The 25349-nt window shown below is 47.0% G+C and overlaps 1 protein-coding gene across 15 annotated transcripts in view; it reads right to left on the bottom strand.

Annotated features, from left to right (window-relative positions):
* The window catches only part of ATXN7L1 (ataxin 7 like 1), a 230246-nt gene that overhangs the window by 7665 nt on the left and 197232 nt on the right, over positions 1-25349 (bottom strand). For 12 of the 15 annotated variants that reach the window (XM_028120642.2, XM_028120648.2, XM_028120626.1 and 9 more), the window contains 6 exons: positions 21040-21323; positions 17778-17860; positions 16615-16871; positions 5883-6075; positions 2191-2312; positions 479-784 (listed from right to left, as the gene is read on the bottom strand). In XM_028120642.2, coding sequence (XP_027976443.1) covers positions 479-784; positions 2191-2312; positions 5883-6075; positions 16615-16871; positions 17778-17860; positions 21040-21323 — 1245 coding nt within the window. The remainder of the gene's footprint in view (positions 1-478; positions 785-2190; positions 2313-5882; positions 6076-16614; positions 16872-17777; positions 17861-21039; positions 21324-25349) is intronic. The other 3 variants (XM_028120737.1, XM_028120746.2, XM_028120663.1) reach the window with 1 other exon arrangement.

Below are 25349 nucleotides of genomic sequence, written 5' to 3'. Positions count from 1 at the left end.
CAATCGATGGCCTTAACCGGGCTCTACTCTGAATGCCCCGATTTGTAATTTTCTCACTGAGTCGTGTTAAGTGTGTGTTTTGACTTGGGCGGACGAGCAGGGCCGAAGTCGTCAGTCTTACCCGCTGACACTCAGGATTGGGGTGGATGCTATTTTCCTCGTCTCCCTTCTGTCCCTTTTCTTCGTCTCCCCGCTAATCCTAAGTGGAGGGCAGAGGCGGAGGGGAGAAAGGGCAGGGGAGAAGCGGGGCGAGGGGCACGCGGCGGCTCACTGTCCCGGGAAGCCCCTGCCCCCCGTGCTCAGCAGTTTATGTGTTTTTCTAGGGGGCTGGCAGTGGACTTCAGCTCTGCGAGCCGTGCCCCGGTTTCCACTGTGCACGCTGGCCTGGGGAGTCCCGTACAAAAGCCCACAGATGCGGATAAATTACTGAGAGCGCCCCTCCTCCCCTGCCAGCTGGCGTGGAGATCCAGATGCTGACCTGGCTGAAAGAGAATACTGTGTTGGCGTCTCCTGATGCAGAGTTAAATGCTTGTTAAAGAAAAAAGAGTCTTGGCCGTTCCTTTTCTTCCTAATGTCTTCCACGCCCCCATCGGCTGCCATCCCTCCAGGTTCGGGCCCGTCGGGGCCTGGGGTTTGGGCAGCGAGGCTGAGAGGGCAGCGGGGTGCTACGCTCTCCAGAGTTGACACCCAGGCAGCCCCAATGTTGCTCAGTGACAGCAGATTGGTTAGGCAAGTCCTGAAAAGGGGGGAGGGACCTGATGCCCTGGGGCTCGGGTTTCTGTGCCTGAGGAGGAAAGGAATATGGAGCTTGAGCTGACAGGACACCAGGTAGCGAAACACAGATCAACACATTCCTTCCACGTGTCCGGGATTTACACTTCCACAACACAGGAGCGCAAAGAGCTGCGAGAATCCCCAGGGCGGGCTGCCATCTTGGGGGGACAAGCGCACAGGGGCCAACCACCAAAACACCGAGAACCCAGGAGCCCCGCATGCAGCGCCCGGTGGCGGCTGTCCTGAGCGGACACAGGCTGCCACCGAGGGTGCCCTTCAGACACACTGAGCTGGCGCATCAGTGAGAAGAAACGATAAGCTTCTCTTGTGGCCCTTTCCTATTCTGCACTAGGTGTCACCACGGAGTCCGCTGGGACAGCTACCCGCACACCCCGTGGGGCTGGCTTCTGTGAGGAGGTCAGGTCTGGGAGGTGCCGCAGCTGCTGGGAGAGGGGCCAGCTCTGAATTCTGCTCCCGGGCCCCCCACAGCACCCTCCCAGTCTTAGGAACCCTTCCGTTCCTGCCTTTCCCGGGCCTCCCTGGGCGGGGCTCGGGGTTCGGCTGTGGCTTTCCTGACCTGCCTGGGCGCAGACCTGAGGGGTCCATGACGCTAATGGATTATGATGTCCTGGGGGCTCACTTTTGTAGGAGTGGGGGTGCGGGCTAGCCGTGCAGGATCAAGGGGCCAGCCTGGAAGCCCCCCGTGTGCTGCGGTTGGAAAGGGTCTAGCTTGTCACCCTTTCACAAGGGCATTTGCCTAAGTCAGGAAGTTTCCTTCCCTTTTTTATGAGTCTCCTGTTAAGATGTAAATACATTGGGAGGTGTTGGAGAAGAAAGGGGGCTCAGAGAAATGGAACGTAAGCTGGGGTTGGCTGGGGTGAGGCGAGGAGAGAGCTCTAGTGAGGCGGGAAGGGCCAAAGACAAGCTTAACCCACTTCCAGCATCACTCAGGATCCGCCCTGTTGGCCGCTGTACTTATTTTTTTCACAGGACATTAAACAATTAGAAATTGGTCCATAACCATTGTGAAATTTTTAGTATCGACATTGTAGCACTAACATTACAGGCAGAGGCAAATTCTCAGTATCCTTAGATGTTCTTAGTCATAGCCAAAAGACCCTTTAACACTCTTAAATAAACAAGATCTTATCTAACGCCTTTTTCATTTAGTTTAGAAGATTACCAACACAAAAATGATCTCCAAAGGGGACAAAGCACACCACACGTCGTACGTGTCTCTGAGAAACTGTGGGAAAGCCATTAAGAAGAGCTGGCATTTATGAATTAATCAGGGATCCCAATTTCAGAATCATTTTGTTCTATGAAAAGCCAACCACCACATTCATCCGGAAAGCTACAGTTCAGACAGTCGTGGGGCAGCTCTGAGCATATATTGCACAAAAACGGCTCACTTACTTCCACATCTGTGAATTCAAGTGTTTTTCTACCATGGAGTTTAGTGCGAATCGAAAACGATCCCATCTTCTATCAAACACATAGTACCCTCGTCCCATGAGGCGACTCCCGAATGAGCAAAACTGTGAGGGGAAAAAACATTTTAATTTTGATTACAGGTTAATAAGCTAATATAAACCATGCAGAGAAAAATAACATTCGCACAAAAACACACAGGGGTACAATTTTACTCAAAATAAAGAAGCAAATAGTACTGAAGCCAAAAATATTTCTGTGGTGCTTTCGTCTGTGCTCTAGATTTTCTGCTGAACCTCGCATTAGGACTCGACAGTAGTGACATTTTTCTGTGGCACTGAGGGCTACCTTCTCTGCACGCGGGATCCAGCCAGTCTTACAGGTTAAAAGCAAACACACAAACCAAACCAAACCAGCAGCCAGGGGGATTTTCCAGCACTGCCCGCCTATGGTATCACCTGTCTTCTCTGGGGACTCGGGGGTTCCCTCCTTCTCATCGTGGTAATGGGACACCGCTTGTCCTGATGCTGTCCGCCAACTGGTCAGAGCTTTCCTATCTGTTGTTGACAGAGCCACTTCACTTCTTCCAATGAGGCTATAAAGTCCTTCCTTCCCCAGTCCTGACTTCACGTCCACCTCTCAGCTCTTGTAGGCTGCCCTGTGACACGTCACCATCACCATGCTTCTGTTCATGCTGTTCCTTGGCTCATTCATGCTGTTCCCTCTGCTCCCTGTCTCCTTCCCTCTTCTCTTGAAGTCCCAATTCTCCCTCCCTGAGTGCCCTAATCAAGACTCCCATTTCCAATGGCCCTTATGTGACCAACCTCATCCCTCTGCATGCCCACTGCACGTCTATCGCATGCCTTATTACATTTCACCTTGGAATTGCTACATGGCTGTTTTATGTTCTATATAGTTTTATGTGCCTTGCTTGATTTTAAAGTATAAAAAGGCTGGAAGCCTTGTTTTCTTCTTCCTCCTCAGTATGAGGATGGTAGGGAAGGGATTTGGGTTGAAGAATGGACTGGAGAGACAAGGTCCTACAAAATGTTTAAAGCAAATCATCACATTTAAAACACATGGCTGAAATATGAGCAGTAAGATGTTTAATGAACATCACTGGATTATGATGTTAGGGCAACCAGAAGGCCAGCAGACAGAAATGCAAGAAGCGACCTCTGAGATGGTGACATTTGGATGGTCTAGAGCTCAGGCGAGTCTGCCTAAGACTCTATAACTCAAATACAGCTTCTCCCCCTTCCCCCGGACCTCCCAGCAGCTCCCTGGCCTCCATCCCAGACACAGTGCTGGGTTTGGCACTCATTCCACAAACCCTTCCTGGAACCAGCCTTTGGAACGGTTCTTAGGAGGAAATGCAAGACCTTCCCTTTGTTTTGTTTCTGCTTATGTTTGGGGGGTTTTGCATTAAGATTTTGTCACCCGTCAAACCTGGTACTCCTGATGAAAAACTCTTTCCTGCACTTTCATATCAAGTGTTTACAGATGGAGCAAGAAAATATACAAAGGGGGTTCTCCAATGTGGAAGCCAGTCTCCCGGCAGCATGTGGGAGCTGTTCCAGGTCTAGACATCTTTTCTTCCTTCGTCCCAGTTGCTAAAGACACCCTGAATGACCGTTTATGACAAAAAATGATTTAATATATCAACTGACCCTGAGAAAAAGGACAAAGCTAGGAAATAATCCATGGGCTTTCCATTTAAATCAGCAAAACATTAAGGGTGTACAAATCCGCCATGCCCAGAGTTGAGCTAATCCACTGGAGCCTGGCAGCCTGTCATTTGGACAAATACCTCATGCTCTGGAGTCTGGCCTTCCGGTAGAGTCCAGTCTCTCTTTCAGACTCAGAAGCTGGAGGCTCCCTACTGTCTTTGCTACCTATGTCCCTAATTCAACACAGATGCAAGGTTAAACGCCCAAGAGGCTCCAGTTCTCTGCCGCATACTGTGCCTTCACTGCGTTGGCCACCGTGGCAGACTCCACTGGCTGCCTGGCTCATCCACTGCCACCCGACCTGTACTTCTCCCCACCTTTTCCTGCCTAACGGAGCCACCCTTCTGTTCTGGTATCTGGCACAGAACAGGGAGCAGGGAAGGGGGGGCGGATTCCCTTCCCAGAACCTTGAGATGAATCATGGCTACTTTCATCCTGTGTCACCGCAATCCCATCGTTTGGAGCCCCCAGTTGGTGTCGGGGTGGGCACGTGAGACATTTGTGCTGGACGGAAGTGGAAGCCTGCTGGGGGAGCTCACTGGAAGATTTCCTTCCTTAAGAAATGATATAAGATAGTACCTTAGAAAAAGACTCCCTTTCTGTTCATCCCTTTCCGCCCTTTGGAGAATGTTAGTGGGTGAGGATGTGACATGGGAGCTGTTGCAGGTACAGGGAGACCGTGTACGACAGGCAAAGAGGCTTGCAGAGAGTCTCGCTCAGCAGCACCATACGGCAGAGATGCTGAACCAAGCTGGCAACCACCTACCTCTGGACCTCTTGTTCCATAAGATGAATCAATGGCTGTAGTGTATACACTATATACGAGTTCAGTGTTCTATTCCTGGCAGTCAAAGGCATTCCTCCCTGTCCCTATTTCTGCACTGGCCAAGCAGCAAAGTCTCAGGCTATTGGTGAACCACAGGTCTCCATCATCCCCAGAAACAGGAAGTGAATTTGGCCAGACAGAAGGGAGGAGGGACTCACTCCATCTTGTCGCAGGATTGAGTTTTTTTTTTTTTTTTAAGATTGTATTTATTTAAGTAATCTCTAAACCCAGTGTGGGGCTCGAACTCACAACCCCGAGCTCAGGAGTCTCACGTTCCACCCACTGAGCCAGCCAGGCGTGCCAGTGCAGGATGGATTTTCCCCACACAGCTCAGGACATCTAGGGATAGTCAAAGGTAACCTTGCAGAGCTCAACCTGGGACCAGAGCAAAAACGGGCCATGGGGTCCCACGTTCTGGGCCCCCCGAATTTGGTTCCGTGATGGTAGCACCAGGCAGTCCCTTCTCAAGTGCTTGTAGGGCAAACATAAACAAGCCTTCAGCTCATGCCTCCTTACCTTTCCCACCTCGGTTTCAATGACCTTCTGACCTGTCGAAAGTGGACTCTCTCAAGGAATTGGGAAGGAATTGTACCTTTGCTGATGTGAAATGCTTTTCTTCCTCTCCTCTCCTCAACACACACACACATACATTCTCTCTCACAGTTCTGGTGCCATATGGTCACACTTACTAATAACAATAAAACTCAGAATCAACAGGGGAGAAAAGCAGCTAGGGCCAGCCCCTGGTGTGCTGCTAAGACAGACAGTTTCCAAAGCAGGTGAGCTAGACGAACTCTGGAAACCAGAAGCTCCATTTTTAGCTGGGCAAGGCCGCAAGGTCAGCTCCCCAGTGCACTTACACAGACACCATTTCTCAGGCATTCTCGCTTCAAGGTGGACCATGGATACTCAGGGGTTTAAAGGATTATAACCAGTAGGGAACCTTCTGTGATCTTCAAGGGTAAATTGAAGGCAGTCATTTACCCTCAGGGTAAACCTCTCCATCAACCCCTGTTCTGGCAGCCATTCCTTAGGAACCCGCGTTGTCTGGCAGGATGACCTAAATGCCCGCAGGGCACCAGGGGAGGGGGAAATGCATGGACGGAAACATGGTGGCCTACCGCAAGAGGTCTGGGGTGGTGGGTAGAGAAATGACAGTCTAACTTCTCGGGTTCGTCAGCTCCATCCATCTCCCCTTCATCACTTGACAGTCGGCTGGTGAGGTCACCTCCAGTGGGGGGCAGGGGGGGTTCCGGGGTGTAGCCACTGTGATTTGAAGATGTGCTGCTGCTGATGCTATTTGCAGATGATGGTCTGAGGGCAAGAAAGAACGGACAGCATGAACTTGGCTGAGGGAGGAAGACCCACCCAGCTGAACGGAGCTCAGAAGGCAGACCCATCGGCTCTCTGGATACATCAAGGAAGGTGGGTCAATGGCAAATTTACACAAGGGAAAAATTCAGGCTGAGATCAGGTTAGCATCAACTAGCTTTCTACAATGATCCTGTGGCGCTTAGGCTCTGCCCTGCTTAAGTTCAGGCACTGGGGAAAACAACAGTGTAAGTGGAATATAAAATACAGTAATAGAGAATTAACTTAAAACTAGTCTTCTAATGAATTCAGTTAACAATTACTCATCTATTTGCATGTAAGTAATTTGTACTTGCCATGTTGTTGCCTCTTCCTGAAAGTGGAAACTGACAGGAAGATCAGCCAAGTAAACAACTTCAAACCAATTACGAAAATATCAGTCATGATGGAAGATAGCCCTATACTTGTGTTTTGGCTACTAAACTATAGCTTTATGCAATTGTTATCACACTGGCATTGAAAAAGGTTTTGTCCCAGTGATGGGGCACAAGTTTCTTACTCCGCAGCCAGATCTGTTTCTTTTTTTCTTTTCCCATTTTTTTTTTTTTAAAGTAAGCTCTACACCCAACGTGGGGCTTGAACTCACGACCCTGAGAACAAGAGTTGCAGGCTCTACTATGGACCCACCAACCAGACCCACCAACCGAGCCAGCCAGGTGCCCCAGAGGTGACCAAGCCACCCAGGCACCCCCAGATGTGTTTCTTTTTTCTTTTAAAGATTTTATTTATTTATTCGAGAGAGAAAGCACTAGCCGGGGGGAGGGGCTGAGAGAGAAGCAGACTCCCCGCTGAGCAGGGAGCCCAACACGGGGCTTGATCCCAGCACTCTGGAATCATGACCTGGGCAAAAGGCAGATGCTAAAACGACTGAGCCACCCAGGAGCTCCAGATGTGTTTCTTAATATCAAGCCACACGTAGTTTAATTGTATCTTCTGAGGATGAATGTTGCCATTTAACTTTTGACAAGCCACTAGAACCACAGGCCGGCATGGTTGTCTTACAGTAGGTGCTGAAGAACTATATTTCTCAACGAAGGAATGAACGAGTTCCTTGTGTGTGAACAATCCCGCAGATCTCATCTCCATGAAGGCTAAGCTTACAGAAAAGCAATGTCACAGTAGGAAGCACTGCATGCTTCATGAGTAGCAAAAAAAACAAAACAAGGCAAATGCAAGAACAAACCAAACACATCAGTATCAGTAAAAGACTTAGAAGAGGTAAGTTATCAGTTGTTTCTCCTGCTTCTCCATTTTTATCAGGTGATTGACCGGGGTGAAATACAGGGAGCAAAAGGAGTTCACGAGGAAAAAAAAAAAAAAAATCCAGATTTTTTTTTTTTTTAAGATTTTATTTATTTATTTGTCAGAGAGAGAGTGAGCAAGCACAAGCAGGGGGAGCAGCAGGCAGAGGAAGAGGGAGAAGCAGGCTCCCTGCTAAGCAGGGAGCCCAATGTGGGGCTCGATCCCAGAACCCCAGGATCATGATCTGAGCTGAAGGCAGACGCTTAACAACTGAGCCACCCAGGCGCCCCAAAATCCAGATCTTTAAAAAAGAATGGGTTTTCTGCATTCTGCTTTGAGAGCTGCCCCTTCGAGCAGCAGGAAGCAGCACTGTTGATTTTCTCCCTTCTCCCTCATTTTCACTCTCAATTCTCTCCAGGTGTCAAATAGCTGATTCAAACCAGATCCTCAAAGCACAGTCCTTTAAAAGCAAAGCCACAAAGGTGGAAACAATCCAAATGTCCATCAATAAATAGATGAATAGATAAAACATAATATGGTATATCCATACAATGGAATATTAGTTAAGTCTTAAAAAGGAAGGAAATCTGGACACAGTTACAACACGGATGAACCTTGAGGACATGATGCTGCTGAGTGAAATAAGCCAGTCACAAAGGACAAATATTGTATGATTCCACTTATGTAAGGTACCCGGAGTAGTCACATTCATAGAGACAGAAAGTAGAACAGTGGCTACCAGGTACTGGGGGATGGGTGCAGAGTATCAGTATGGGAAGACAGAAAATTCTAGAGATGGATGGTGGTGACAGTCGCGCCGCAGTGAGAATGTACTTATGCCAAGAACCCGTACACTTAGAAATGGTTAAAATGGTAAATTCTACATTATGTATATTTTGTCACAATAAAAAAAAAAAACCCACAAGAAACCAAAAACAAGGCCACACGTAGTTTTTCAGTGTTACTCTAAGAACTCTCTGTTGGTGTGACAATTCATTATTGACTATCACCTTCCTATATTTATGAAAACAAAGATGCCATTCATTCTGCATGTTCCAAATGTATAGTCCAGAGAACACATCACCTCAGGTGCATTCCCAGATACCTACTCTCCCGTATCAGAAGGGGCAACAACATTATTGCCTATTTACAGCTGAAGACCCAAACACTGAAACAATTTTGATAATGCTGAAACATATAAAGAAAGAAAATGGCATCCATAATCCTGCCACTCAAGATCAAGTACTATTACCATTTTGATTTATATCCATCCAGATTTCTCTACTGTGCATACATGGGCACATGCATTTTTAAGCAAGAACTGGATCACACTGTACATACTATTTTGAGACATGCTTTTTTTTTTTTCCAGCCTAGTGATGTTGTAGAGATCTTTCCATGTGTAGAACTATATCATCATTTTTAATATGCCCCAATATTCCATAGTATGGATATATCATAATTTACTTAACTAGCCTATTGATGGACATTGACATCGTTTCCAAAATTTCTAGCAGGCTCTTTTGGAGGTCTTCCCCATGGTGATAGGGCCTCCTTGTCCTGCAGGAGATAAAAGTTAGCTGGATTTTGTTAAGTGTGATTAATAGCATTTTGGTTATACAGGAAAATATCTTTCCTTTTTAAAGATGGATTTGGAAATCTTTAGAGGTGAAATGCCATGATATTTGCAATTTACCTCAAAATGTATCATCAGGAAATGTAGATGAAATAAACATAATTGCAAAATGTTACCATTACAGCTGTTAAAACTGGGTATGCAGGTGTTCATTTTATTATTCTTTCTACTTTTATGTACATGGGAAAAATTTCGTAACAAAAATTAAAAAAAAAAAACAACAGAAAAAAACCCAGAAAGTGAGCTAGTAGTACAGATACGTGTAAGGAAGTAGCTGAAAACTTCCTGTTACACAGGCCACATGGATCGAACACACTTATCTCCTCATCCTCCCAAAACACTACTAAAATCACAGTAAAGGGATAAAAAAGGCATGGCCCTGAAGGACGAAGAGATCAGCAGAAATACAGTGATCCTTATGGTGGTTACTTCCCAGCCTCCATTTACCTCTTAAACCAATAATGGAAATCTCATTCATCTTGCTAATGATTGGTTTGGAAAAGGGCATGAGAAATACTTAAATAATTTTTTTCTGGGGGGAGTCTGCAAAGATTTTCCTCACTTTTAAAATGGGACACAAGGAAAAAGTGGTCTCCACCTTCTTCTGGATGTCCCTGGAAGTGCGGCAGCCATCTTGCTATAAACTTTGAAGATGAAACCGGAAGACTAAAGAGGATGGAGTAAAAGAAAGGCAGGGAATGAGAGCCGATTCCTCATCTTTGGGGACTGGTGCCCTTTCACCTCTGGACTTCTTGTCACGTGTGATAAGAAAATTTTTAATTATTTAAGCATTTAGTAAGACCAGGTTTTTCGCTACTTGCACCTGAAGCATCCCAGCTGATACAGTGTGAACACGAGACTTGAACATACTTTCAGAATAAAGAATGTGTCTGGAGAAGTGTTAACCACAGGGCAAGGAGCTGACCTACCACAGAACCTCTGAGAAGCAGGGCACCTGGAGTTACCTCAAGCTGCAAAGGTCATGGGTGAGGTGAGGGCTAAACCTAGTGGGAAAGTTGAAAGTCTTCCCATGTGGTAGCTGGACCCACAGGTCAACACTACGACCTCACACAGCCAGATGACTCACCATCGCTCCTGCCAGGCCCTACCCCTTCCAATCAACTCTCCAACAAGAGAACAAAAGTTTACTTTCCAGAGAAACTGAACTGGAGAGACCCTAGACAACGGGCTACCAGGCTCAGCAGAGATCAGGAGAGAGGCACAGGGCTGGAAATAAGGTGACCATGGGCTATCTCTGGTCAAATCCTTAGTGGTCATTCCTAAAATGCCTATCACCAGGCACATCACCAGGGAGAAGTCTTACCCTGAGAAACTGAATGGCCCCAGAGAAAAGCCTTCTAGATCTTGCCTTTGGGAACCCTCCAGAAAACGGCTGATTGGTGACCTGATGACCTTTTTGTTGACAGTCCCACACAAAGACTTCCAATCAGCCTGTTAGCACTTCTCTTCTAAATGTGAATGGTTAGGGATCACTGAACATTCCTGGAACATCTCCATCATGAGACTGACCAGCCAAACATCAAATGCATGAACACACACATGAAAGAAATGAAGATAATGAAGCCAAGAGAAAAAAACTAAAAAACCTATCCTAAAGATATTAGAATTGTATTACCTCTGCAAAATGACAGTATCTTGTAGGATATTATAAGAAGCAATCATAGGATAGGGGTGCCTGGGTGGCTCAGTCGGTTAAGCATCCAACTCTTGATGACGGCTCAGGTTGGGATCTCAGGGTCTTGAGATCAAGCCCCTCATGGGGCTCCCGGCTCAGTGGGGAGTCTGCTTGAGATTCTCTCCCTCTCCCTCTGCGCCTCTCCTCGCTTGTGCATTCTCTCTCTCTCAAATAAATAAATCTTAAAAAAAGAAGCAATTGTAAGAAGTTTTTTTTATCTAAGAACCAGATCCCAAAGATTTAAAAAAGTGAATCATAAATTGGTTATTTCATATACAGTTTTGAAGGTAAAATAAAAGAAAATCTTTCAGAAAGTATAACAAGAGATTAAGAGAGCAGGAGAAAAGAGGTAAGAGAATGAAAAGATCAGAGCAAAAGGTCCAACATGCAACTAACAGGAGGTCAATAAAGAGAATAAAGACAATAGTGGGTAGAAAATTAGCCAAGGTGTAACATACAAAATTATCCCTGAGACAGGTGTTCGTAGACTGAAAGGATCTACTAAGTACCCAGTACTGTGAATGAAAAAAGACCCATACTGAATGATCCCTGTGAAACTTCAGAGCCCCAGGTTTCAGAGATTAAAAACTGGTCATATGCAAAGAGAGTAACAGACTTCCCAATAAGAACCTTTGGTGCTAGAAGTCAATAAAAAATGTCTTCATAATTCTGTAAGGAAATGATTTTCAATCCAGTTATATACTCAGATTATCAATTAAGCGTAAGAGGAGAATAAAAACATTTTCGGCTGTGTAAAGGTTCTAAAAATTGACCCCCTTTGCACCTTTTCACAGGAAGCTGATGGAGGAGATATTCCATCAGGATAAAGGAGCAAACCAAGAGACAGGGAGGCAACGGAACCCAGGAAACAGGTGCTCTAACACAGAGTGGGTAGAGAGACCCCCCAGGACGGCAGGAACTACTGGTTTTCTTTCTAAGTCTTTTGGTTCTATTTGACTTTTGAACTATGTGCCCATTTTACTTTGATTTTTAAAAAAGTTTAATCATGGAAAGAAAAAGAAAAAATGGTTGAAACCATAATAAATTCTAATTACCAGATAAAAGAGAGATGAGGGGAGGAGAACACTACAGAGCGAAGCTGAGCACAGGAATTTGTGTCTAGAGCAGAATGGGCTCTGACAGTAGAGACAGAATCATGAATGATGATGCACATGCACCCTGAGAAGAAGGAGCTCTGAATTTGTTCCTTTGCAGGCTTGTTTCACTCAAGATGTAGGCACCCTCCTGGCAATAATGGAGTGGGGGATGCTTTCAACACCTTCCAGATCTGATCACTGTACCCCAAGGGCAGAACCTGAGGGGAAAAAGTTTGCTGGAACCAACCTGTGTCTCAGAAAAACAAGGCTTGGTGAGGAGTGATGGGGAATGGGGCAACTAGTCATGAGAGTCTGTTGAAAAAGTCACTCGAGTTTGTTGAGCTGCCATCCACCCTTCTGATGTCAGCATGACATCACCCACCATTCTCCATTTACCAGTCTGGTCTAAAGACTATATGACAATCAATGATCCCTGTCCAGTTCCACTCAGGGAAACTAAGAGAAAGTTCCCTCCTCCACCCCTTTGAGGAAGCATGAGCATCAGTCTGTCTCAGAGTGCTTCGGGGAAGAGAACACACGACAATCGATCTTAACTAGTCCCTCCTATGTGCTAGACATGCAACGTACATCTTTTCATGCAACGTACCTGCTGCTTTAGGTGGGTATAACATCTATATTTCTCAGATAAGGGAATGGGTGGCAAAGCTAATAAGAAGTGGAAATGAGACTTGACACTATCTGTGTGACTTCAAAGTCCCTCATATTGAGAAATGGATGTAGAAAAAACAGAGGGACACACATGAAGTCAAGTCTTACAGTGTGGCAATAACATCCTAATGAGGCGCCAGCTGGAGTTGCTTTCACTCCAGAATCATCCCTGCCCTTTTTCAGGTATCTAGAAACTTCTGCCTCTCTCCCCACTACCCGTGCCAGTCTAAGATTCCTTGGATTTTGCCATTTTTATAAAAGATTTTATTTATTTTAGAGAGCGAACACAAGCGCATGAGCAGGGGGGACAGGCAGAGGGGCTGGGAGAAGCCTAGGACCTCAAGCAGACTTTGTGCTGGGCACCAAGCACGACGCAGGGCTCGATCTCAGGACCCTGAGATCATGACCTGAGCCGAAACCAAGAGTCAGATGCCCGACTGACTGTGCCACCCAGGCCCCCGCTATTTTTATACTTTAAGATTAGATGTGTGAGCGTCCACAAGACAGAGGGGAATGTGCCCAGATTTTGTCATTACTGGCTTCCATGGCCTACCTTTCCTCCCTCCCTCCTGGGGGCCAGAGACTGACTTGTCAGAGTTCGGCTCAACCCTCTGCCCTCCTTCCCCTTCCCAAAAAAGTCCTGATGGGTTTGGTTGGGCTGGTCATCCATAGCCTTGGACTCTTTGGGGGCATGTAATATGTTCCCTTGGGGCTGGGGCAAAGAAACAGAGCATAGGGCCCCTATTCAAGGGCCCCCAGGATGGGAACAGTGGCCAGGAGGATGGGCAAATGGAAATCAGGTGGCACCAAGGTCTTTATTTACTCACACTGCTTTCCATGGAACACTCCTACCACTTACTAGCAGCTACCATTAATTCTGTGAGTATTAGGAACTTGGTACTTCTCGCCTAATTCTTCTTAGCTCCACTTTACAGATGAGCAGTTTGAAAAAGCGGAGGCTCAGAAACATGGCCGCGCTCATCTTGTTAGTGAGCACGGAGCAGACATTTGCACTTCCAACCTTGTTCCGGCCCTTGCTACTGACTTTAACTTTTCCAGCTCTAGACCTAAGTTCTTTTTTCAGGAACCCTTGACAAGAGAGGGTTGTAATTCAAGGATAGGAGAACTGAAGTATCTTCAAGGTTACCGAACGACATGTAAAAAATTCACACGTGTCAGCATTTCCTACAAAAGGAATTCACGATTGAAAGGGATTATAATATTTCCATTCATGTGTGATAATTCTTTTTTTGCCAAGTATAGAGAACTACTGTGATTGAAATAGTTATTATATATATTGTGTATCTCTAATATGAGGAAAAATAAATGTTGTTTTAAATTTTATGCGAGGACATTGAATTCTTTTTTTTTTTTAAAGGTTTTATTTTTAAGTGATCTCTACACCCAACGTGGGGCTCGAACTCACAATACTGAGATCAAGAGTCACATGCTCTCCTGACCGAGTCAGCCAGGCTCCCCAAGGAGGACATCAAATTCTGATCATGTTTTTTCAATCTCTGATTTATGGGGTCTCATCCTAACTAAAACAAGTGAAAAAGGACATTATTTCCTACAAATTTTGGAATCGAGTTCATCCCTGAGTTTTCTGATGCTTATATCAACCTTGAAAAGCATCCTTAACAATTATTCTGTTAGCCAACATTTGTAATGTGCTCCTTGGCCTCCTTCTTCCTTTTAGAGGCATTCTTTTTGCTGATGAACCTCACTCTTAATCTTTTTTCTGCTTTCTTACGAGAACATAAATACCTGGCATTTCTCTATTGACAAACATTCCCCTGAAAATTAAATTAAAAAAGAACATGAAGAATCTGCTCTCGGGGCACCTGGGCAGCTCGGTCAATTGGGCGTCTGGTCATGATCTTCAGCTCAGGTCAATGATCTCGGGGTCCTGGGATTGAGCCCCACATCAGGCTCCCTGCTCAGCAAGGAGTCTGCCTCTTCCTCTCCCTGGGCCCCTCCCCGCCGCTTGTGCTCTCTCTCTCTCTCAAATAAATAAATGAAATCTTAAAAAAAAAAAAAAGAAAGAAAGAAAAGAAACTGCTCTCGAGCCTCCACTACCTGTTTTATTTTTAATGGCTGCCCCCTGTCTCCACCGTTAAGCCAGGTACTCTGCGGGGGTGTGAAGTGCCTCCATCAGTCAAAATCTACGGTGAGCCTTTAGTAAAACACGGTTTTCAAACTGGGTTCCCTGGAGCCCTTGGGGACTCCAAGGGAATCCCTTAGAGGGGCTGGGGGACAGCAGGCTCTGGGTCCATGTGTGATGGGAGCAGAGCGGAGCTGGCTTTAGGTGGAGCAGGTCTCTGCTTTTATACTGGGTACCGTGTAAGGTTTTGTGGGAATAAAAAAGCTCTACAGCCACAAAAGTTTGAAAGCCACCGTACAGAGACTTGAAGCCTTTCCCGGAAATCTGGAACAGAACTGCCTGCTTAACTCTAAAGCTCAGGAAAGGTAATAAATATCCTTCACCAAATTCTGGCGTTACCGTGAGAAGTAGTTATAAAATGATCCTGCAAAATGATGTGACATGGAAGTCAGCGGCAACACCACGGCGATGTTGATGACGCAGGAAATGTGTGCGTGTGGCTGTTCCATCTGACCGTGTCCTCTGGCACCTGAAGCCGACCTTGGCGGTTCTGGCAGAGGGACTCTGGCTATCGAACGGGATCAGGCTTGCACCAAAGTGGAAGGCAAGAGGATGAGAACCCGGCAGATCCGTACCAACTGTCATCAAATATCTCTTTTTGCTTTAAAAATCAACTCCTTCCCTTTCTTTTGTTAACTGTGTTCTCTTAATGCCTGCTTGCCGACCGGACAATTACCCTTTGAGATTCATGCTGTACACCTTAAAAATGATCAGATAATACCACTATCTGCACTTCTCATTATTTTATTATTAATGTTTCCTTTTCATGAAGTTATGGATATCCGAGTCTCTTATCTTCTAAACTCTGAATTCTTGAAAAGCAGGATCTAATTGCATTCATCTCTGTGCCATGGCTTGAAAGTACCTGACATAGTTCAGGCGTACCTGGGAGAGAGCACGGGGTTGGTTCTAGACCACTGCCAGAAAGGCAATATCGCAATAAAGCGAATCAAATACATTTTTTGGCTTCCCAGTGCCTATAAAAGTTATGTTTACATTATACTGCAGTCTATTAAGTGTACAATAGCATTATACCTAATATACATGCTTTAATTAAAAAATACTTTATGGACACAGAGACACGAAGTGAGCAAACGCTGTTGGAAAAATGGTGCCGACGGACTTGCTCGACGCAGGGTTGCCACAAACCTTCAATTTGTACCCCCCCTCCCAAAAAAAGTGCAGTATCTGCGAAGCGCAATAAAGTGAAGCACCATAAAAAGGTGGTATGCTGGTACCTTGCTTATGGAGCAAGCACTAGATAAATATTTTCGGATGAAGGGCTCCCTGTCCTATTACCTGGAAATTGGTCGGCTGCTCAGGACTCCACTGCCCATCAAAACAGACGTGCATGGATTTTAAATAACTCTTAATCCAAATGGGTTTTAATTCTGTTTTCTGTTCTTTCCTCTCTGTCCAGGTCAACCAAATAAAACCCCAAACAGATGGCTCAGCTTTCTTGGTGTGGAGGGAGATGTAAGGACAAACAGCCTCTGTGATGCTAGTTTTCCTTTCGCCCTGATCATAGGAGGGTTGTGGGAAAAAACCCACAAAATACTGTGGCAAATGGGCTCCTAAGGTATGATGACTACCCCACTCTCTGCACCAGGAGTGTCCAACTCATCTAAAAACTCAGGCAACTGGAAAGTTGCCCAGGGCTGATATGTCATCTTCCACGTATTAATTTCCAGATTAGTCCTGCTCGGTCTGATAAAGGTCTGCTATGAAGATGAAGATGAAGATGAAGATGATGATGATGATGATGATGACCACAGTAAAATCCACCAAATGCTATGTGGCGGGCACTGGCTGAGCCCCTTATGCCCACAATCTCACTTAAACTTCACAACCGCCTTAGGAGGTAGGACTATTACGACTTTCGTCTGCCATGTGATCAGACCACACACAACCCGGCAAGTCACTTGACCTAGTCACTTGACCTAGGACTCAGGGCTTCTATTGCCAAAGTGGGACTTACCTAGGAAGCACAGAGTTAGGTGGCCTGGATTTTGCAGGGGAGGCGACTTTTGGTTCTGGCCCAGAGCTCCCTGAAGGTCCTGGCAGAGAGTCCTGCGCCGGCCCGGGTTGATTTGGAAGTACTTCCCTCGCCGAAGTCAGGAGATGCTCTTTATCTTTCACTTCTTTTTCCCGGGACTTGGCTTTGTGTTCGGCCAGAAGGAGGTCAAATTGCTTTTTCCGGCCTGGGACTGCCCTCCGATGGCTTAGCGAATGTGTCTAAGGAGAAGAGAGATGAAAAGCACAGCCTCTTTGATCAGCACATAAACCTGCTTCCCCAGGCCCTCCATTTCAGAAACAGCAATTCATGGGAATTTAGAGGTGCTTGAAAAGTCAACTTCAAGGCAACAGCTCCCGTTCTGTGGCTGGGAAGAGGCACACACCACGCAAATGCAACCATGCCCTACACTCCTGGCGTTAAGAAGCCAAAGCTTCCACCAAAAAAAAAAAACACCAAAAAAAACAAAACAAAAAAAAAAAACAAAAAACAAAAAAGCAACAACTGGCACGGGATGACGAGCTTCAGCGCAGAGCCCACGGAAACCTCTCGGAGGAAAGGCGATGGTGAGGATGCGCTAGAGTTAATCCAGGTGCAGGTGGGAGGCTCGCTGTGGCCCAGACCCACAGAGCCACCAGGCGGAGGGGGCCACGGCCTCGATCCCAAGAAGCACTAGCAGTTCAGCATGAAATACAGGGCTGGGGGCTACCCAATGGCGGCCGCCTTGGGTCAGCTGTCCCCCTGGCCACCCGGCGTGGCCGGATCAGGGGCGCGGCCGCTGGTCCTCCCCTCCACGGCTGCCTTTCAGGCCGCCGCCGCCGCCGCCTGCATACATTAAAACGTAGCAGGGTTTAGAACCGCCTGTGAGTGCCTATAAATACAATTTACTGTCTGGCCTCACAAGTAACAGGGGAAGCCTATTTTTTTTTTTTTTCCTTCTTAAAAAGCCAGCCAGCTTGAGGCAGGCACTCTGCTACCATGGAAGAGAAGAAAGCATTTCCCTTACAAAGAACAGCTGGGGGTCATGTCGAGGTTCCACACCCTGCCGTGTGCAGAGAGTGGCATGCAAACATTTCGACAAAGGCCCCAGCGAGAGCAGGAAGTATTTTTTATGGAAAGAGAAATACCTTGCAGGTGAGGGATCTTGTGCAAGGTTTCTTTGTCTCGGGATCCAATACTCCACAGTGTTTATTTGGGTCAAATTCTCTCTCTGGTTTAAGAAACAAACAAAAAATATAAGAAAAAAGGAGACTAAATAGGATTTGGCATTAAGACTACATTTAAAAAAAAATGCACATTTGCACCAACAAGTGAGACATTGTCAGGCAATCTGGTTTTTTGTTTTTCTTTTCTTTTCTCTTTTTTTTTCCCAACCGGCTGCTAAAATGCTTCAAGAACCACTCAGGGGAAAATGGCACTCCCCTCTGACCCCAGAGTTCCAAGTCCAGCTTCGGTCAGGGTGCGGGACGCAGCACAAGGCGCAGGGACTGGGTGGGGGGCGGGGGGGCAGGCACCGAGGGCAGGGAGCCCTGATGCTCGCACACTTTATTTCACTTAAACGGTTCCCCAAGCACTTGGCACTTCGGGTGTAGCTGGCTGCAGACCAGGGAGAGCCACCTGAGGCCCGAGGGCCACTTTTTCCTGGGCAGCTCCAAGAATACGTCACCTTCCCCCAGCCCCTTGCCTTCCCGCTAGTTTTCACCATTTAAGCGGGAGATTATTCCTTGCCATGTCAGTGTGACCCGCCTCTCTTGTGCTTTGCAAAGTCCTCAGCACCGGGCTTTCCACACAGCCCTGCCGACCAGAATTCTGGACCTGATTCAGGAATGTTTGGCGGTGTCACAGGCGGGGGCAGGGGGAAAGTCTGGGTGTGTGGCTGTCTGAGCATCTGAAGTTGAAGGTGCACAGAGGGCAAGACCTGCTGGTCTCACAGCTTGCTTTGCTCCCAGCATGGCGCCTGTTGGCTCCAAATGGGAATGAGCCACGGCTAGCCAACCCGGTGGGGATGAAGGATGGCTGCAGGGAGGTCAAGCTTTCTCTAGTTCCTGCCTTCTTACTGGACTGTTGATGGCTCATGGTGACGTTACTTCTAAGGAGCCTACTCTTTCCATGCCCACTTTGGATCCTTTGCCCCTCCTGGATTACCAAAATGCTCCCCTCCCCGGAAAATGAGGGGACCTGAGACCATCCCTTAAGGACCCTTTCAGCTTCAAACGTCCACGTCTTGGGTAGTCTGTCCGTGCTATTTCTGGAAGGCACCCAGCAACCACCTGAGTCCTGCAGCACAGGGAAGACACAGCTCCTGTGGGCATTCGGGGAGGCCGGCAACAGTGTCAGTGGGTGGGGGTTGTATATCAGTTTGGCGGGGTGTCTCCTTAAGAGGTTTGAATGGCTGCAAACTAAAAAGAGCTTACCTGAAAAGCTGTCTGAGATTGGTGGGGGAAACTCTGAGCATAATAAATGAATGTGTTCTGTTTTTAATAGAAAGTCTGGGGCCTGTGGTGGTTGCAACGGTGGTCATGATGATGGCTGTAATAAAAACCATTCTTAGGTCCAAAGACAGGTCACCCGGCTGGTCATCAAAATGCCTCCCACCCCCTTTTTTTGGCTTTTGTCATTGTCATCATCATCTTCTTCTTGTTTAAAGATTTTATTTTCAGTAATCTCTACACCCAACGGGGGGCTCGAACTCACGACCCGGAGATTAAGAGTCTCATGCTCTTCTGACTGAGCCAGCCAGGGGCTTCCCCCCAACCTTTTTTTTTTTTTTAGCTTCTCTTTTAAGACTAGAAAACTGTGAGGTTTGGAGATGCCCGTTTCCTCCGAGCCCTCTCTGCCCAACGAGGAGGGCCTGGGCGCCAGGCCCCAGGCTGCCTGCCACTGAGTTCTTTCCCTTGGGCCTGTCAGAGTCAGACCCGGGCCCAGATCCACACCAGCGCTCACGTTGGCCTACAACTGAGCAGGTTGTTTGGCCGGGGCGTAGGAGCTGGCTGCCAAATGTGAAAGTGAGATAGAAACAAGCAAAAGACCCAATGAGACAAAACAACCGACAAAATGCAAAACCAACAAACATCAAAAAAAACCCCAACAACCCCTCTACAACTTCAGGTTGGGGCGCAGTCTGGAAGCCATGGTCATGCTTCTGTCTCTGGACACTGCCCAGCTGGGCCTACTGGTTTTTCCAGGGATGTTGCCACCCACCTCTGTGGAGTGAACTTCAACTTTCCATCCAGGAAGAGAGCCAGGAGCTGGGGACCCTGTCCACACTGGCTCCCCCTGCCCCCGCAATGCTCAAAGAGAACGCCAGGCTCTACCTTTCTTTCTTGAGAGTGGGTGAACAGTACATAGGGAGATTTTTAGGGTAAACATCTTTTGCATGCTTTGGGCCCAAAGAGCTTTCAAGAAATGATTTTTTTTTTTTAACAGTTATAGATGTAAAATAGAAAACCTGAAATACAGATTAACATGAAGTAAAAAATAAAAAGGACCCACGATTCTCAGGCTGATTCAGAACTATGCTCCTACTGCAGGGCATAGTTTCTCTCCTTTACCAGGTGGCTTTCACTGTATTTTCTTTTTTTTTTTTTTCCAGTCAACATTTGATAAATGCCCCTGGTGTATGAAGAAGTTATAAAGTTTATAGCTTTTCTTGGTCTTTTGGAGAAAGCAGAACCGCCAGATTTAGTTCCACAACAAATCCAAAGCAAACATCATCCACATGGGGGCCCCTAAGGGCAACTATTGCCTCCAAGCTCGGCCCTGTGCACCTTTCTGGGCATCCTGAGTGTCTACACAGACAACCGAGAAGGAGATCCAAGAGAAATCCCTCAACCTCGCACCGGCTGTGCCAGCCTAAATGTTCCCAAATGGGAATTCCAACCTGATTATGTGGGAAAGGCGGTCGTAGCCCCAGACTACAGAATCAACCAGGCAGCCAACTGACCTAAGCACAGAGCGGGGCAGACAGCACTCACGGTCCTGTCCCATGTCGGCCCTGACCTACTGTGAGGTATCCATCCCTGTGGTTGTCCAGCTTCCTCGCAGGGAGGCTTCTACGGAACCTGGAGCGGGTACAGCCCGTCAGCCTGATAAGACCCTCAGAGTGCATGGGCTGTCATGGTTGGTGTAAGGCATCCTGCCTCCTGGGCCAGGAGGACCCCTCCTGCTGAGACTGAGCTGAGAGCAAGAGCCCTCATGTGGCCCGGAAATAAGAGAACCCCGTTCTCCCTCGCATTTTTAGGTGGGGGGTTCCTGTTGGCAGGTAAATCCCGTGTTCCCCTTACAACAAAACGGACCTGCTCCATGATAAGAACACAGCACTCCTTGGTCATGGATGTGACTCAGATGCAGTCTAATCGTGAGCCAGACTCGAAGGACACAGACACGTACCTGAAAGTCTCCTGTAAGGCTTGTTGTTGTTTTTGGTGCCATTTTGGTGTTTCTTGTCTATTGTGGCGGACAAAATTCCTTTGCCATTTAAGATCTTCTCTGGGGAAGGTGGCACTGACTTGGACATCAAGACTGGCTTAATTAAAGGTGGGGTGGAGACAGCAGAGGACGAGGTGGAGCAGGAGGTGATCGCGGTAGTGGTTGTAGAGTTCATTTTGACATTGGCACCATCTGCCTTCACTAGGTTAGGAATTTTCTCTAAACTGACTACAGGAACCGGAACGCTGAAAAATAAATGAACAAACACACACAATTGCCTTCTTTGATACATGTGGTCCGCTGAGAAGCTAGACGCGCTTATCGTCATCAGAACACTTCCTTATCACTTATTTATATTCCTCTTATAAGCGAGCAGCAGGATTCCCGTTTGGATAGGAGGGAGAGCCATGCCGTGGAAAGGACCAGCAGGGGGTCGAGGCTGGCTCAGTGCCAGGGCTGGCATCAGAGCTGATTCCCTCCTGTACCGAGTTGTCCCCACAGATCCTGCAGTTTCCCCGTTCTCAGTCCCTCTCTGTTGGTGGTCTCGGAGACAGCACCTTGGGCAGAACAAGGTGCCCGCTGGGAAGCTCGGGGAGAGATGCTGTGTGTCCCCTGAAGACCGTGTGCTACTGTGCCACTTGCTGAATCACGTCCCCTCCCCCTGCTGCTTGCCGGTCTCCCACCTCGGCGAGCAGGCCTGACATCTGCTTAGCTCGGGAGTGCTGACAGGCTCACGCCACACGGAGGCATGGCGGCAGGCCAGCGCACCATGCTACATGCTGCTGGAGGACTTCTGGAGCACTCATATCCTGGGGATGGGTTCAAACGGAGTGAGGCACCGTGTAACATTATCGAATGTTCCATTTTAGGCAGCTAGTTATGTAAATAGGCAATTCTCAAGGCTGGCAGGTGAGAGGATGAATTTTAAGAAGACAGAGCACAAAGGTGCATGTTTGCTCTTCAAAATCTGTCACCTCAGCTCCACTTCCCTAGGATTTCTACTGTAATGGATATGCATTTGATTTCTGTGCATTTAATGGTGGAGGACCCTGTATCTGGGGGGCGGTGGAGGAGTCTGTCTCGGGGTCTTAAAAGATGAGATGAGATGAATACGCTTTCCTTTGGTTCCTGAACCAGATTCCCTTTCCTCCTTGCAGGACGGCAGAATGCTAACACTTCAGCCCCCCAATCATCTCTGAGCTGAGTGGAGCCGACTTAGCTATTTGAATGCCAAATGATCTAGAATATAGCTTATACATGCCTGCAGACAATGTAGGGCATGAAAGAGAGGCTGGTTTTGCAGGGGAGGAGTCTTATCTGTCCACATGGCTGGCGAGCTCTTCCTTCTCTACGATTTATTCACAGATCATTTTTTTTTTGGTCAGTTTGTCCATGAAATTATTTTAGCAACCCCTCAGCCCTTGCCCCTTTGCTGACTCTGAAACCGGATCACAGATGTTATTTATAGGTTTTTGCCAGTGAGAAGGGCACTCGGTGGTGAAGCAGATTGTAGCTGGACTTCCCGGACTATCCTGGGACCACGTGCTTTCTTGGCCTGGGGAAGGATGGTGTGGGACTTCAAGTCCCGTGTGAAGGGAAACTGGGACAGTGGGTTTTAGTAATACACCAAGTCCCTGATAATTCTGTTTTTGATCAGTGTCTCAATCATGGAGACAGAGCTAGACTGCTGCAACTTTCTATTTAATGGCAATTCTCAGAGCACTCACATATCGCTGAAGAACGGCACAAGAAGCCCTTGAAAAGTCGGCACACCGAGAAGCTGGAAAGATATTACCTGGTGAAATTAGTGCTGCATTCCTGATTTTTTCCGAATGGTAAAAAAAAAAAAAAAAGTAAAACCACGGGATATGGAATTCTTCTAGGCTTCCTTCACTCAGTTTTAAGAGACACTAACACAACTCAGGGTCTTGAAGAGCCATTCCCACACCCGTGTTCAGAGCGGCACAATTCAAATACTGTCCATTGGTGGATGATTGGATAAGCAAAATGTGGGCTAGTCATACAACGGAGTATTATTCAGCCTTAAAAAGGAAGGAAATTCTGACACACGGATGGACATTGAGAACACTATGCTAAGTGAAATAAGCCAGTCAGAAAAAGATGAATACTATAGGATTCCGCTTATATGAGGTGCCTAGAGGGGTCAAATTCCAAGACAGAAAGTAGAAAGGTAGCTGTAAGGGCTGGGGGAGGAGAAAATGGGGAGCTGCTGGTCCACGGGTGTAAAGTTGCAGTTTTGCAAGATGAAAAGAGTTCTGGAGATTGGCTGCACGACACCATGAATGTACTTAACACTGTTGCACTATATATTAAAAATGGTTAGGATGGTAAATTTTTTTTTAAAGATTTTATTTATTTATTCGACAGACAGAGAGACAGCACAAGCAGGCAGAGTGGCAGGCAGAGGGAGAAGGAGAAGCAGGCTCTCCGCCGAGCGGGGAGCCAGATGTGGGGCTCAATCACAGGACCCTGGGATCATGACCTGGGCCGAAGGCAGCCGCTTAACCGACTGAGCCACCCAGGCGCCCCGGTAAATTTTCTTTTTTCTTTCTTTTTTAAAAATTTCAATTCAATTATTTTATTAAAGGTCTATTTATTTTAGAGAGACAGAGAGCATGCAAGAGTGAGGGAGGGAAGGGGCAGAGGGAGAGAATCTCAAACAGACTCCCCACTGAGCATGGAGGCTGACACAGGGCTTGATCCCACAACCCAAGAGATCATGACCCGAGTTGGATGTTCAACCCACTGAGCCACCCAGGCACTCTCCACTTTTTTTTTTTTTTTTTTAGAGGGAGTGTGTGTGCACGTGTGCGTGCACAGTGGGGTGGAGGATATGATGGAGGGGCAGAGGGAGAGGGAGAAAGAGAATCTTAAGCAGACTCCCCGAGGAGTGCAGAGCCCGATGCGGGGCTCAATCTCATGACCCGAGCCAAAATCAAGAGTCGGATGCTTAACTGACTGACCCACCCAGGCGTCCAAGATGGTAAATTTTCTTATGTGTATTTTGCCACAATTAAAAATACAATCCGACCCCCCTCAAATTCAAGCAACTTAAATTATACATCAATATCCTGACTTTTAAAATACACATTATAAAAGCCTGCTTAAAAAGCTCTTATTGATTTAGTCACCTTTGTTCTGATCTGTTGATTTTTATTTTTTTAAAGAAAGAAGTTAAACTTCAAGTGTTGATGGAATACTAGGTGGGAAGATTCTCTAGCGCCTGAGCGGCCTTCTCTGATATACTTCTTCATGAAGCCCAGTAAATTCAGGAAAAGAAATTAGGACCCTTGGGTTAGCTCTTGTCCCATGAGCTGGTATGAGAAAAGGGAAGGCCTCCAGTTTCTGTGACAAATGGCCAGGGCACATGTTGAGTACCATGATTTTAGCAGACAAAGATATGATTTTGGGATAGAATAATCCAGAGCAATTGTATGAACTGAAATAAATTTAAAAACTGAGCCAAATGGTCCTCAGATGCTTACAGTACAGCCTGCGTTTCTCCCCTAAAGTCAACGTCCAGCTCCAAGGGGCTCCTTAATTCAGCTACGAGAGCACAGGTACACTAGGTCCAGCCATTTGGAACAGTGCCAGTTGACTCATCTTTTTGGTGATGCTTCTTCCCAACTGTGTGTTAGTAACTGAGCTTGAGCCAGGCCAGCTAATATCTGTGACTGATCTCCTAATTTGAAATTTTCTCCACTATATAACAAGTGTGGTTCATTCATACCCTGTACTGCCAACGCTTCCAGAACTCAAGCTGGACTTCAATCCCAACGTCCGTAGGCAGGATGTGGATTTGGAGCCCATCAGAAACTAGAAGAGAACGCTAATGTGAAGTTCTGTGGATTGAGTTTTCTTGCATTGGAATGGGAGGTATTAGGGGAAAGAAGTCTGATCAAGAGTGTTTCAAAGGGTTCCAAAGACGAGGTGAGGAGTAAGGGGCTGAGCCACTGAGTAAACGCCTCTGATGCCAGGTGGATGGGCTCCGTGTTGGCAGCGGGAAGAGGTTAGGAGACTCTAGGTATTTTGGGTGAGAATTCTAAGAGTGTCTAGTAACTAACAGAGAACGGTTGTATATAGAATGAAGGAGGAGAGGGACTCCTGGGTGGCTCAGTCAGTTAAGCGTCTGCCTTCGGCTTGGGTCATGATCCCAGGGTCCTGGGATCAAGTCCTGCATCAAGTCTCCTTGCTCATCGGGGAGCCTGCTCCTCCCTCTGCCCCTCCCCCTGGTTGTGCCCCCCCCAACA

Source organism: Eumetopias jubatus, unplaced genomic scaffold (genome assembly GCF_037043125.1).
Source record: "Eumetopias jubatus isolate StellerSeaLion01/CBP00866 unplaced genomic scaffold, mEumJub1_p1.0 scaffold_14, whole genome shotgun sequence".
In the NCBI taxonomy this organism is placed as follows: domain Eukaryota; kingdom Metazoa; phylum Chordata; class Mammalia; order Carnivora; family Otariidae; genus Eumetopias; species Eumetopias jubatus.
The sequence above is the reverse complement of the archived record's forward strand: the minus strand, read 5'-3'. Positions and strand labels throughout refer to the sequence as shown.